Source organism: Tribolium madens, unplaced genomic scaffold, assembly GCF_015345945.1.
Source record: "Tribolium madens isolate multiple individuals breed KSU strain unplaced genomic scaffold, Tmad_KSU_1.1 Scaffold_96;HRSCAF=242;Tcas5.2_LG5, whole genome shotgun sequence".
Lineage (NCBI taxonomy): Eukaryota > Metazoa > Arthropoda > Insecta > Coleoptera > Tenebrionidae > Tribolium > Tribolium madens.
Genome location: NW_025401068.1, coordinates 13371497 through 13384544, shown reverse-complemented (window position 1 = coordinate 13384544; position 13048 = coordinate 13371497). Strand labels below are relative to the sequence as shown.

The window sequence follows — 13048 nt, the reverse complement described above, 5'->3', positions numbered from 1 at the left end:
GTTATTATTATTATTATTATATTATATTATATTATTATCATTTATTATTGTTATTATTAAAAGGCTAATTAAGTTAATTGCAATTAAATGGATTTACGGGTTAATCGCGAATTAACTTAGGAGTATTATTTTTTACAAGCAAATGATTACAAAAAACGGTTAGTTCCATATTTGGAATGGAAATGAATTGTGAATTTTGATAATTTTATTAACAACTGATATTGTTTTGCTAATTTGTGGTACGGTAATCAATATCGACCATAGTTATAAGAGTGTTGGTGTCTTCAGTAAGCCGCCCCCACTAGCCATGCGCCGCCACCTCTTCAAACCGCCTTCGAATGGACAACGGTCAGTTGTGAAAGACCGGTCAATCGCAACATATACCGGCGTCGCGACGCCGATTCGACACACCGAATAATGTGATAGTTAAAAGTGAGCTTTTCAACACAAAACGTGAAAACCCAATATCGATATTAAAGAAAATTATTTTTGGATTAGCTAGAATCGAAGAATAGAGGATAGAAAGTTTATTTTTAGTCATAATTAATTAATCATAGGCTATTGAATCGAATTATTAGAGCAATAAATAGGTTTTTTGGAATTGGAAGGCTGAAAAAGAGACTGTCGAAATGTTTTATTATTGAAATTGTAACCGATGACCGAGTTAGCGATGCCTCCAGTAGTTTCGATTTCTTCGGACGAAGTCGACGATGATGTGGCCTTCAAGGTCCTCAACCAGGACAACCTCCCAATAACCATCATCGGCGAAGCAATCCTAAAACCCTTCGGACGCGAAAATCAAAAACAGAAACCAAACGGGATTGTCTACCCAACTCGACGCATTGACACAAATTTAGAAGAAAACAAACAAAAATCTTTCACCAGATCCAATGGCCATATTAATACCACTCAAGACAAAAACAACTACAACCTCAAGAAGAATTTCAGTAATTCCCACGGGAACTTGACGAGCGCTACCAAAACCAAACCGCAAGAACAAGTCGATACCAAATTCACCAAAACGCTCGATGCTAAATTGCGGAAGCTCCAGAAAGAGTCGAAGAGTAAGAATGATAATGGCAGGAAGCCGTTTGTTACGACTGTGAAAAAGGGACTGTTTTTGGAACCGCCGCCGGAAATAGCGACTCTGATTGGGATTAAAGTGGAGGAATCGAAGCAGAAGGAAACGAAGAAGTTGTATGCGTATGCGAGCGAGCCGAGGGTGTTGAATAGAGCGCCGGCGAAGAATGTTCACAAGGCGAAGTGCGAAGCGGCGGCGAAGGCGGCGGCATGCGTGGTGGCGAGCGTGGCGGGGATTCAAACCGATTTAGATGTTAACAGTAATGTCAACAAAAGAGCTTTGTAAGTTTCGAAGGATAATTGTGATTTCTATCAAAATACAAACAATGGCTTCCAAGTTTTATCAAATAATTAAGCTTCACTGAAATTGTTAAAGAATTATCATTTTGAGAACTTGTTTGTAAAAAGAAGTAATTTGAAAGATTAAATTTTAAAAACTTTACTATCAAGTAGACAAATCAAAGTTAAGAATTATTAGAAAATAATTTTCAAAATTTTAGTTTTTATTTACCCGGCGCCTCCACCATGTTTTAACAATTTTTCTCAGGATTTTAACTTAAATTCGGAGAATAATTACTCACAGTGTTTGTTTCGTGTAAATTAAAATGAAACGCCGTCTGGTATGCAAAATTTTACTGAAATTACATTTCTGAGAAATCTATTTATTCAAAATTGCACACTGTTACAAAGCTGTAAAATTCTTAAATCCGATTTCGTGTTGGCCGACTATTGACCCCTGTATTTTGTTCTACCAAAGTTTCTCTTTATATATTCACGAAACGTTTCTAAGACAAATCCTCATTTGAAATAAAATCCGAGCTGACCCGATTTCCGCTAAATAATGTAAAATGTGTCTGTTTGAGAACAGGAAATGGCACTAGGCCACTAGTGGTGTTATGCCGTATTTTCTTTTACAACTTCTCATGAATAATAAATGATCAGATTGTATGTATAGTTTTCCCTTCAATGTACATAATAATGGTTTTTGCAGACTGACGTAAAGTTTTAAAGTTTCATTCAAGGTAAACGTAGATCTGGGTTATGATTATTTTATGACAAAATATCGATTAGTTCACTGTACTCGAAAAATGTTTTTCATATTTTTCTTATCTTTGGTTTAAAAATTTTAATACTAAATTACATACACGAAAGCTGCAAAGTAATTTAATAAAATGAGGATTTTCACGTGAGTGGAATTAATAAGTCGTGATAATTGGAAGCTTCTTTAATTAAATTGCCACTTAAGTTTATTTGATTAGCATTTCAAACAGAAAATATTGTTTTCAAGTTATTTTAAAATAATTTATTAAAGAATTGTTCGTGTCATGATTAAAAAATATGCGGTACAGTCATGCCAAAATGTGCTTAACATGATAAAAACACATTTGACTTTATAAAGTGTGGTAATGTAATCTCACGATTTATACAATTTTTTTTCAATATACAGTGGAAAAAATTAGCTGTAACGAGTAAATCGTCAGGCCCCTTGCCGTTTTGTATACTACTCTATGTAAAATTCTCCTTTTATAGCGAGTATTTTTTGAATTGAGGTGGATATAACAAAACTTTTATTTTGTCCAAGATCGGTAATAGCGAGAAATTTTGAGAAATTTCGGAAACAGATCGGTTATAACGCGAGTTCCTAGAAGAAATAAAAATCCCCTCCATTACGTATTGTGTACCAGAATTATTTTGGAAATGTTGTTTTTGCGCACTAATGGTCTTATTTTTCTCACTTTCTCACTCTTGAATAACTTTTCAAGCAGACAATACTTCGTCTTTCTGTATCAATATGTCGTCCTCGAAAAGAAAAACGTTTTCTATCAAAGAAAAAATATCAATAATAACAGAGTTTGAAAGTGGTAAAAAACAAGCTGTAATCTGCAAAGAAAAAAATTTAGCCAATTTTACATTTGCAACAATTTTAAAGAACAGAGACAAGATTACGAGTTCAACTGGTGAATTTTCGTCAAAGATGAAGAAGTATATACTGCTAAAAATGCTAAATTAGATAAAACCGTTTTTAAATGGTTCAAAGTGAATTACGAATTCAATGTGCTCATAAGTGGGGCCAAGTTAAAAGAAAATTCAGAATAATTTGTAGAAAAAATTGGGGTTTCTCTAGAGATGAAATTTTTTGTTATAGGATGCTTCCGCTTAACCACGATGTTTTTTACAATAGTCTTGTACAATTGGAAAGTGCAATTGATAAGATAAAAATGCATCATTACGAAAAACAAACAAAAATTACAGACTTTTTTAAACTTCTTTAATATTCGTATTTAATAAAATAAATTGCATAGTACATGTTTAAAAACTTTTTTATTATACCTGCATCATAATCCTAAATTAAAACACGCTGCAGCATGCGTAATTTGGCCTTTATAGCACGCTGAAATTTTAAAGTTGTCTAGGTAACAAGAAATAGTGAAATGTCTGGACCAATTACAACGTAAAAAATGTGCTTAACAACGTACGAAAACGATTCACGATTCACAAACAACCTTTGATCATTTTATTGTGTAAATTCACATTTTTTCAATGCTCATAAAAGATCGTAAAATAGCGTATAACACTCGTTTATAAGCGCTTTTAAAACACTTACGACGTTAAAAGCCCTCCGCTGACGCGTCGTGCTCCTAAACCCGTCGTGCGTGTTATAAAGGCTTGCTTATAAACTAGTATTATAATATACTATTATTATCTATAACTGTTTATAACGAAAATCGGTTATAACGAGCAAATACGTTGGCTCCTTGAGTTCTCGTTATAGAGGGGTTCTACTGTATTTTGTTTGAAATTATATTACGAATGTTGCTGGCTTATATTGGTACAAGCAATATCATTATTTTAAATTACTTATTATTTTTAGGCACTATATAAACTTTTATAATTTTTTTTTGTTATTTTACTTTTGTCTCAGAGAGAAAACATAATTGATCACTAGCCACGTAACCCAAACCCATATTTTGTGAAGGCTCTGTATTTAATTTCTTTAAAGTACTGAAACTTGTAGTTGAGTAAGTACTAGTTAAAAAAAAACTTTAATTTAATTTTCAAAAAACAGGAAATTTGGCAATACTGTGTATAGATATTATATTAGCATGTGTAAATATATCCCCATAAACCAAAATATTAATTCGAATTACTGAATCTTACTTCTAATTATTTTTTTGTGATCTACAGAAGTAAAACGAAGTAAACAAAAAATTCTCTTTATTTAAGAAACGGTGTAACAACAATTGAATTTTAAAAACACTCTGTCGCTTTGAAACAAAGAACCAAATATTTTTAGGCTTCAAATTAATGTATATTTTGTTACAATAAATATATAAAGTTTGAATATTTTTGGGACACTCCCGTATAAGCACAGAAATCTTACATTTTATACTTACTCATTAACTTTTTTTTTTAAGTTTAGACAAAAATTTCATTCCGTAATTCTAGACAAGTGTGTAAGCCAATATATTACGAAATGAACTGAAAAATTAGAATCTCCCCAAGTGAAAGTTCATTAGACTTGATAGTCAATATGCTGGTATATTTATAGTTACAAGCTACTTATAGTTAATAACTTTTCTTATGAAATAATAATGCTAGCCTTAGTCTAAAACTCAATAAACTCTAATGATTTTTCTGAGCTGTCTTTTTGTGTAAAAGAACAAAACAAAGTCAACATAATACAAAACGTGGTAAAACATGTTTTAATTTTAAAGTGGTGCTCAAACTTGCATTCACGTCAATGAAAAGAGATACTTATGAGCAGTCATGGCCGAGCGGTTAAGGCGTCTGACTAGAAATCAGATTCCCTCTGGGAGCGTAGGTTCGAATCCTACTGACTGCGACTTACCTTTTTTTTTCGTTTTATAATAACAGGCTCCACCTCGTTAATACCATTATAGCTAATCTCCCATCTTTAATCAAAATCAATCATGCTGTTGCTATTTTAGGCGAAATTATGACCGGAAAATCCGGACAATCAGTAATTTGAATCGATTGCCTATCAGTTACTCATGCAGATTAACAGATAGTTCAAGGCAATCTCATTAAAAACCTAAGAAGTCAATCATCATCAGAATATCGAAGAGGAAGGAATCTCATCGCGTGTTTGGCTTTAAACGTTCTGTTTTGGTTTTACTAGAACCGCCCTTGACTTTGACCGACTTTTACATCTCGATTAAACATTTACAAAACTAATGGTTTATTTATTTGTTTTGGTTGTTTCAGAGATGTGCCTTTGCCCTATTCGAATCTCATGTTTGACAGGAGGATTTGTAGGGGTAGTAATTTCGCTCCTACATTATCCGGACACATGGTGAGTATCATTCTAATTTTACGTTTTTCTGATAAGGGAATTCGGTGATTTTTTTCCAAAATTTTTTGGTCTTGTTGACCTTTTTGGCTAGTTAGAAATTTGCCTTGAATAATCGGACATTTTAAAATGTAATCATTGCAACGCAGCCAAAATGGAATCCGAATTTTGCAAACGCTAGACTCCTGTCGCAGGATAAGGTACGTACTGAGATAAAGTCACTATTTATAAAGTGGCGATTATTTTGCTTTTGTCCTCAATCAGTGTCAGGGCCGCGCCAACCCTGGTGCCAGAGGTGCACCGCACCAAGGGGGCGGCACAAAGATTTTGTCTAATATTTTGGTAATTACAAAATACATCAACAATGGTTTCAAAGCTGTAAAGCTATAGTTCGCATCCGCGAATAAATTTGATTTTTTTCGCAACATTTGTAGAGAGTTGGTAAATTTTTTAGAGAAATTGATTCATACAGTAAAAATCTATATAAGAATGATTTTCTTGTCCATTTACATTTACTGTTTCGACAGTCATTTGGCACCATATCTTAGCCAAAATTAATGTTGTTAGCAATATATTGCTATACACGTATTATTAGCATTACTACTTACATGCGTAGAGTTTTTGGAAAATATTAATAAATATTTAGAAACAAAAAGGTCAGAGAGAGAATTTAACGAAGTACTCGTAACTGCAAAAAAATAGCTACAGATTTAGAGACTGAGCCAAGCTTACCAGAAGCTTCCACCATTAGAAAGAGGTCAAAAAAAAGAGAATTTTTGTTTATAAACATGGTGATGAACCAATTTCAGATGCCGAAAAAAACTTTAAAGTCAATTTTTATTTTTCAGATACCGCGATTGTGTCATTAAATGAAATGTTCAATGACACTTTTAACAGGATTTCAATTATTATGATAAAAACACCCGAATAAAATATTGCACAGATTTACTAATAAAACTAAAAACTGACGGGATAAAAAAAAACATTAGGGAGGTAGATTTAGTGGATGAATTAGAGGTAATTGCTACAAGTAATATAACCACCCCACTTCAAATACTGGTGTATATTTACAAAGATACCAGGTGAATAAAAAGTACGGAACCAAACGTTTTTTGCTTAAACTATTTATTTTTTGAAAAAACTAATTGATGAGTGCTAAAGTACTATAAAAATGTGATGATTTAACAAGAATAAAATTTTTCGAAATTTCCTTTTATTTTTGAGTTCTACAAAAAAAATAATTTTTTTAAATGGCAACCCACTATAAAATCATTTTTCTCATAAAAGCTATACTCTAAGGATTACAACTATCTGCTTTATTTTTAATTTTTTCGAAAAATTTTTTTCACATAAATTGCAATTTTGACAAAAAAAAATCGCATAACTCAAAAACAAAACAAAATTTCGTTCTGAAATTACGATCACATTTTTTATATTACTTTAATTTATATTAATTATTATTTTATGGAGGCAAATGATTAAAAATAAAACCGCTTGGTTCCATACTTTATATTCACCTTGTATTTTGCAAATATAAAATCATTAAAATCTTGCCATTATACTTGTTTGTACTCTTAGTTTTTTTTTTGCAAATACGAGTATTGTTGTACCTACGTAGATATTTTGTTATGTACTGTTTTGTTTATCGTCGGCTGGTTAAGTGATTAAATTTGTTAATTTTCACGTTTAAATTTAAATTAAATAGGCGTCGGTGGTACCCAGCGCGGCCCTGATCAGTGTCATCGACAACTGTTCAATTTAGTCGCTAAAGCATTCCTTCCCGGTGACAAAATAAATTTCACTTGAATCCTCAACAGAAAAAGACAAATTGCTCATTTTATACTTTGTTTTCAAGAAGAAATCACCACGTCCTCCCTCATTATTTCTCTAAATTTTTGACGACATGCCAGTAATTGTTCGATATTCTAACTGCTGTAAATAGCCCATCACTCCGCCTCCACAGCTTTAGGAAAATTCCCACAATTCCGCTCGATACTCGTCTATTTTCCACCAATTTTTCAAATTTTCACCCAGGGTGACGGCGAGTCGGCTGCAGCTCGCGCGGCCGAGGCCCGAAGACGTGCCCTTGCTCGAAGAAAAGCCAAAAACCAACAAGTTCGCGCCACCCAATTGCGACTAGGATCGCCGCCTCCCGTCCCGGGAAGAAAACACGAACCCGTCCAAACCGAGATCTACCTCGAGGAGATCTTCAACAATCCACCCACGTCGGACATCTGCACACAAACCGAACTGTTCCTCGAAAGACCCCTTTCGCCGTACTATGTCCCTGCTAAAGTGGGAATCGATGCGGAAACGCAGATTTATCCAGGAGATGTGAGTCGGTGTTTTTCCCAGTTTGGTATATTAAAATCTAGAAAAATTGAATTAAAAATAGCTGAAGTTGCTTTATTTTGGAAGAAAAGTATTATTTAAAACATTATTGTGTTGTTCTATTTTGATTCAGGTTAATTTCCGGCTTAAGATAAAGCCAAAGCCGCTTGAGAATATCACAAATTGCTTTATTTCAGCCTAAAATTCGGATTGAAGAAATTATTTTTACAAAATACATTAATTTCGAATTAATTCAGCATTAAAATCGAGAAAAATTGAATTGAAATATCGCAAATTGATTTATTTTAGAAGAAAACTCTTACCCAAGCTAGTATTTTCTTGAAATAGCTAGTTTGGTGGTTTCAGTTGTTCGATTTCGATATGGAGGTGCAACCGATTTTGGAAGTTTTGGTTGGGAAGACGGTGGAACAAGCGTTGATTGAGGTTTTGGAGGAGGAGGAGTTGGCAGCGTTGAGGGAGCAACAGAGGAGGTTCCTGGAGATAAGATCTGCGGAGACTGCGGAAGCCCAAAGATTGGAAGAGAGGGAGAGGAGACTGGCGAAGGAAAAAGACCGGAGAATTGCGGAGTACGAAGACGGATATCGGTTGCAAAAGGAAATGGAAGAGAGGATAGCAGCGTCGGTGTTGATGCAGGGTTACATTTCAGATTTGCTTCCGTCGGTTTTAGAAGGATTAGAAAACGAAGGGTTCCTCATGGATAGTATTAAACAAGGTGAAAAACATTTCAGTCAACTTTTACTGAGTAATGAATCGAATTTCAGATATCGACGAGTCTTTCATGCCTTGGTTGATGAAAGAAGTCACGCACGAACTGAAGGATATAGTTAGCAGTCGAGACGTCCTCACAGGTAACCAAACTAATCAGTAATTAATAAGGCTCGGTTTATATGTAAAAAGCATATTTGTTATTAAGAGGTATATCAGCAAAATTATGCATATCTAATGTTTTTTGATTAAAATAAGCCAAATAAAAAATGCATATTTTCTTCAAATCACAAATTTCTGAATAAAAATTTCAATTCAAGTTAAAAATTGGACAGTCTAAGAAAAATGATCCTATTACAAATTTTTTTAAAGAGAAAACAATCGGTAATTCGTAAGCCAGACTCAAAAAATTAGTATCCTGCTGAGTGTTTCATTTTTAAATTCGTTTTATACAGGATGGATATGAAGTATCGGACCAAGCGGTTTTTTTTAATCATTTGTTTCCAAAAAATAATAATTAATATAAATTAAAGTAATTTAAAAAAAATATCTTATTTTAAGAACAAAATTTAGTTTTGTTCTAGACTTATTCGACTTTTGTTGTCAAAATTGCAATTTATATATATTTTTTTAATTTAATATAAAGTAGATAGTTGTAATATCTTAGATCATGACCTTCATGAGAAAAAAGTTTTTTTTTCGTAGGTTGCCATTAAAAAAATTAATATTTTTGTAGAACTTAAACACAAATAAAAATTTCGAAAAATTCTATTTTTGATAAAACATTATTATTATAGTACTTTATAATTTATCAATTAGTTTTTTTTTAATAAATACTTTAAGCAAAAAACATTTGGTTCTATACTTTCTATTCACCTGGTATAAAGTATATACGTATAAGTATTTATTTATTTATTTATTTAAGTAGTTGCCTGCAAATGAATTTTATCAAAATTGTTTAAAGTGATGTGATCTGAAAAGTACAGATTTTTTAGAAAAGCTTAATTACTAGGTTATTAAAAAGGCTTATCTGAGACAAAACCAATTTATTTATTCTCTTTTGTGCAGCAAGATGCCGAAAATACAAAGTTTAGTGTATCTACTCGAGGACAAAAATTTATCCCAATTGTTATAAGTTTTGCATATCGATGCCTATTTGGCATATATTGGAGCATATTTCTTAATATCTTCTGCATATTTTTGTGAAAATACGTGCATACATGTATATGCGCATAATTTAGGAATTTTTTGTGCATATAATTCGAGCCTTAATAATTAATAACATAACGAACCCTTTTAGACATCGTTCGAGAAATCCTCGAAAACCGAGCCGAAATCTACAAAGCCTTAAACCAAACCCCCCGATCTCCTCCGAGCGAAGAGGAAGAGGGACCCACCCATGAAGATATCATTCTCGCCGACCACCTGAAACTGCAAGAAGAAATATCGAAGAAGATCGCCGAAGAACAACCCAAGGAGGACTAATGGTATGATTCATTCGTCATAACTTAATAAACCTTATTCAAAACAAATTATCGTATTTTCGCAAACCGTGACGATTTTTTCAATGGAAAAATGCGCCCCAGTGGACACCTGTGGTAGCGCGACCAATCGCCCCACTGATGCACACCCGTTTCAGTCACGCGGTGATCCGCACAACCACCCTTGATCTGATTGAAAACATGCCCCGATGATTGTCGAGGGGTTGATTATATTAAATTCTTCTGATCGGCTTGTTTCTAGTGGTTTTGTTATGTAAATGGACGAAATTATTTTTGTTTCAGGATTATGGAACGGGAGGGTGAAGAGTCGCAATTTTTCAATTTATTAGATGCACGATTATACACTTGTTTTATTTTTATTGTATAAATATTATTGTACATGTTGGAAATCAATAAATCTATTGTTTATTTACTAAATCACAGAGTTTTTGTATCAACAATTTCCGATACTCCAAAAAATCAATAATGTGAGGATCTAAGCCAGAATTTTGCAAAATTTTCTCTAATTCCTTTAAATGAAACTGTAATAACCTTAGGCACAATTGGACCAAATAATGTTCTAGAAATTTCTTAGGGTAATCATCATTATAAATAACAGAAGTCAAATGTTTCAAGTCAGTAGTACCAAAAGCAACAAAAAGAAATGCTTTCAAATTAAATGACACCCCTGCTTCACTTATACACAAAGATTTGTCTAATTCATGACTACGAATAAATTTATACTGAAAATCGTCCAAATTCAGCCCCAGAACCTGAAAAACTTCTTCGGATTGAATCGGAATGGAATCGTTCGAGTTTCCCGGTATAAAAAACCCATACTCCACCAAAAGCTTGATATTATCATGGTCCCCGTATGAAATAAAGACTTGTTCGTGTTTCTTCGTCTTGCCTAAAGTAGTTAGCTGGTAGACAAGTTTCCCGTTTTCATTAATCAACTTGGCTTCAGTTTTAGCCTCATGGCTGTGGTTAAACATATCCAGAAAGGGGCACAAGGCCATACAGGGCTCATCTGATAGAATATCACTCTGGCAATCGCATAATTTGCGAACAATTCGAGGGTTGACGTAAACAGCCCTAGTATTGACCAGAACGTACCCCCAAATAAACGAATGCAAGTCAATCACGCAACTTGCCTCCCTTATTGATTTTCTTACCCTCGACCAGCTTTCCTCGAGGAGTCTTCGTGATTTCTTCGCGGCTAATCTCAAATCAACCGGAAGTAATTCAACACGATCCTGTGACAAGAGTGCGGGAATCCAGGGAGGTTGCGGGGGCAAGGATTTTATATAGTCCTTCCAAAATGAGGTTTCTTTGCCCCTTTCAACCACCAGAAATGCGGCCAATAAGTCGAGGATTGATAGTCTACTCTGGGGGGCAAACAAGTGCAAGAAATTCGACTTTTTGAGGGTGGTGTAAGTTATCATTAGTTCGTACGGCACTGTGATTAAAACATCGCTTGCTTTGAGACTTCGAGGGGTTGCTACCCCTCGACCAGTGTCGGGAAAATTGCGCAGTTTTAAGCTAATTGGGTCGTGAAAACCGTTGCGTGTCATGAATTTTCTCAAGTTAATTGCGTTTTCTTGGTGATCTAAGGGTTGGGGACGCTGGTGTAAATATTTGGCGCGTTTGCGCCCAGTACGGCCCATGACACCCCGCCACTGGTGACGTTCCGAAATAACCTCACTTTCAAGTCACTGCACACATTTGTGGTATTTAAAACTTGTAATTAGTCATCACACAGTTATTAACGCTAACACAGGTAAAAGAATACCTTTTGCGTTCATTTCACCGGTTATTAACATTAAATTGAAGTGATTTCAGCACGATAACTGTCATTCATTTCTAACCTCACTTTTTTACAAAAAAAAACATGGGAAATGCCGAATTGGATATAATTGATGGTGCCGATTATGTAAATCATTACAAGAATTTAAAAATCTTGCATTGTAACAATCAAATTAAAGAGCTTCAAACGATTTTGCGAGACAGGTTGGTTTCATTGAAAATTTCCAAGTCATTACATTATGACGCTTCAGGGAGACTTCAAGGAGCGATTTTAAGTTTTCTGCTGATAGACTTATCCGTTTAGTGATTGAGGAAAGTTTAAATCAGTTGCCTTTCACCGACTGTAAAGTGAAAACTCCAACAAATTCGATTTATGACGGCTTGAAATACAAGTCGGGGAATTGCGGGGTGTCCATTGTACGTTCTGGGGAAGCTATGGAGCAGGGGCTGAGAGACTGTTGTCGCAGTATTCGGATAGGAAAAATTTTGGTTGAGTCTGACGCTGACACCCATGAGGCTAAAGTGGTCTATGCGAGGTTTCCAGAGGACATAGCCCAAAGACATGTAATTTTCTACTCGAGTTAAATTTACGATTTTTATCAGTCTTTCTACAGGTTTTACTGATGTATCCAATCATGTCAACTGGCAATACCGTCAGCAAGGCCGTCACAGTTTTAAAGGAACATAAAGTTAAAGAAGAAAATATTATTTTAAGTAATTTATTTTGCACACCCGCCGCTGTGCAAACTGTCCTGGAATCGTTTCCAAAAGTGGGTGGAATTGTTACTTACGAACTGTGTTAATGATTTGGTTTCAGTTGAAAATGCTGACTTCGGAGGTCCATCCAGTGGCGCCGAATCATTTTGGACAAAAGTATTTTGGTACTGATTAAACTAAATAATTTCAAAATTGTGATTTATACTGTTAGCATTTATTTTTTGTTAGATTAACCAATTTGCACATTATTTATGTTTGAGTTATATGAGAATAGTAGAATAGTTTAAGACTAACGCTTTTATTTTTCAATTTTTTAGTCTCATTTCTGTGGTTTAAGCTAGTTTGTGTAATTTATTTGTTTCTTGTATCTTGCAGTTTTCTGTTAATAAAACAATACAAAAATTAAGCTGTGTTTAATTGCCCTACCTAAAAAAGCTACTAGATAAAGCATTAGGTACAGTCGAACAAAGTGAAAATGACGCCTCAATAAACCATCCCCTGCTGTGGGTGCCGACCCTTCTAACCGCAAGCAGGCAGGGTCGTAAATTACCGCATTGCAAATTTGACGTAGTTTCAAGATAAATTCCTTTAGGAG

The 13048-nt window shown here is 34.2% G+C and overlaps 3 protein-coding genes and 1 non-coding gene across 5 annotated transcripts; 3 read left to right on the top strand and 1 right to left on the bottom strand.

Annotated features, from left to right (window-relative positions):
• The first annotated feature begins 372 nt into the window (after nucleotides 1-372).
• On the top strand, nucleotides 373-10368 carry LOC123013219 (radial spoke head protein 3 homolog B). Of its 2 annotated transcripts, XM_044411628.1 has the most exons (8): nucleotides 373-1362; nucleotides 5308-5395; nucleotides 5542-5592; nucleotides 7427-7726; nucleotides 8090-8456; nucleotides 8506-8592; nucleotides 9750-9936; nucleotides 10234-10368. In XM_044411628.1, exons 1-7 carry the CDS (start codon nucleotides 656-658, stop codon nucleotides 9932-9934), a joined length of 1785 nt encoding a protein of 594 aa, XP_044267563.1. In that variant the 5' UTR covers nucleotides 373-655; the 3' UTR covers nucleotides 9935-9936; nucleotides 10234-10368. The 2 variants fall into 2 exon arrangements, with proteins under 2 accessions (XP_044267563.1, XP_044267564.1); XM_044411629.1 differs by lacking the exon at nucleotides 5542-5592 and having other exon boundaries at nucleotides 374-1362.
• On the top strand, nucleotides 4843-4924 carry Trnas-aga. The gene has a single exon. It is a non-coding gene; the product is annotated as a tRNA-Ser (tRNA).
• LOC123013220 (SET domain-containing protein 4) lies at nucleotides 10287-11803 on the bottom strand. Its single transcript, XM_044411631.1, has one exon. The coding sequence runs from the start codon at nucleotides 11595-11597 to the stop codon at nucleotides 10350-10352; it is 1248 nt and encodes a 415-aa protein (XP_044267566.1). The 5' UTR covers nucleotides 11598-11803; the 3' UTR covers nucleotides 10287-10349.
• Nucleotides 11414-12853, top strand: LOC123013221 (uracil phosphoribosyltransferase homolog). Its single transcript, XM_044411632.1, has 5 exons — nucleotides 11414-11710; nucleotides 11764-11940; nucleotides 11988-12300; nucleotides 12351-12506; nucleotides 12554-12853. The coding sequence occupies exons 2-5, from the start codon at nucleotides 11822-11824 to the stop codon at nucleotides 12626-12628; spliced, it is 663 nt and encodes a 220-aa protein (XP_044267567.1). The 5' UTR covers nucleotides 11414-11710; nucleotides 11764-11821; the 3' UTR covers nucleotides 12629-12853.
• The last annotated feature ends 195 nt before the right edge of the window (nucleotides 12854-13048 follow it).

Bases quoted from the DNA above. Each gene is read 5' to 3' on its own strand.
- LOC123013219 (XM_044411628.1), top strand. From the start codon at position 656: ATGACCGAGTTAGCGATGCCTCCAGTAGTTTCGATTTCTTCGGACGAA. The intron at 1,363-5,307 runs GTAAGTTTCGAA...TGGTTGTTTCAG, and splicing joins AATGTCAACAAAAGAGCTTT to AGATGTGCCTTTGCCCTATT. The intron at 5,593-7,426 runs GTACGTACTGAG...ATTTTCACCCAG, and splicing joins GACTCCTGTCGCAGGATAAG to GGTGACGGCGAGTCGGCTGC.
- LOC123013221 (XM_044411632.1), top strand. From the start codon at position 11,822: ATGGGAAATGCCGAATTGGATATAATTGATGGTGCCGATTATGTAAAT. The intron at 11,941-11,987 runs GTTGGTTTCATT...ATGACGCTTCAG, and splicing joins CAAACGATTTTGCGAGACAG to GGAGACTTCAAGGAGCGATT. The intron at 12,301-12,350 runs GTAATTTTCTAC...GTCTTTCTACAG, and splicing joins AGGACATAGCCCAAAGACAT to GTTTTACTGATGTATCCAAT.
- LOC123013220 (XM_044411631.1), bottom strand. From the start codon at position 11,597: ATGGGCCGTACTGGGCGCAAACGCGCCAAATATTTACACCAGCGTCCC.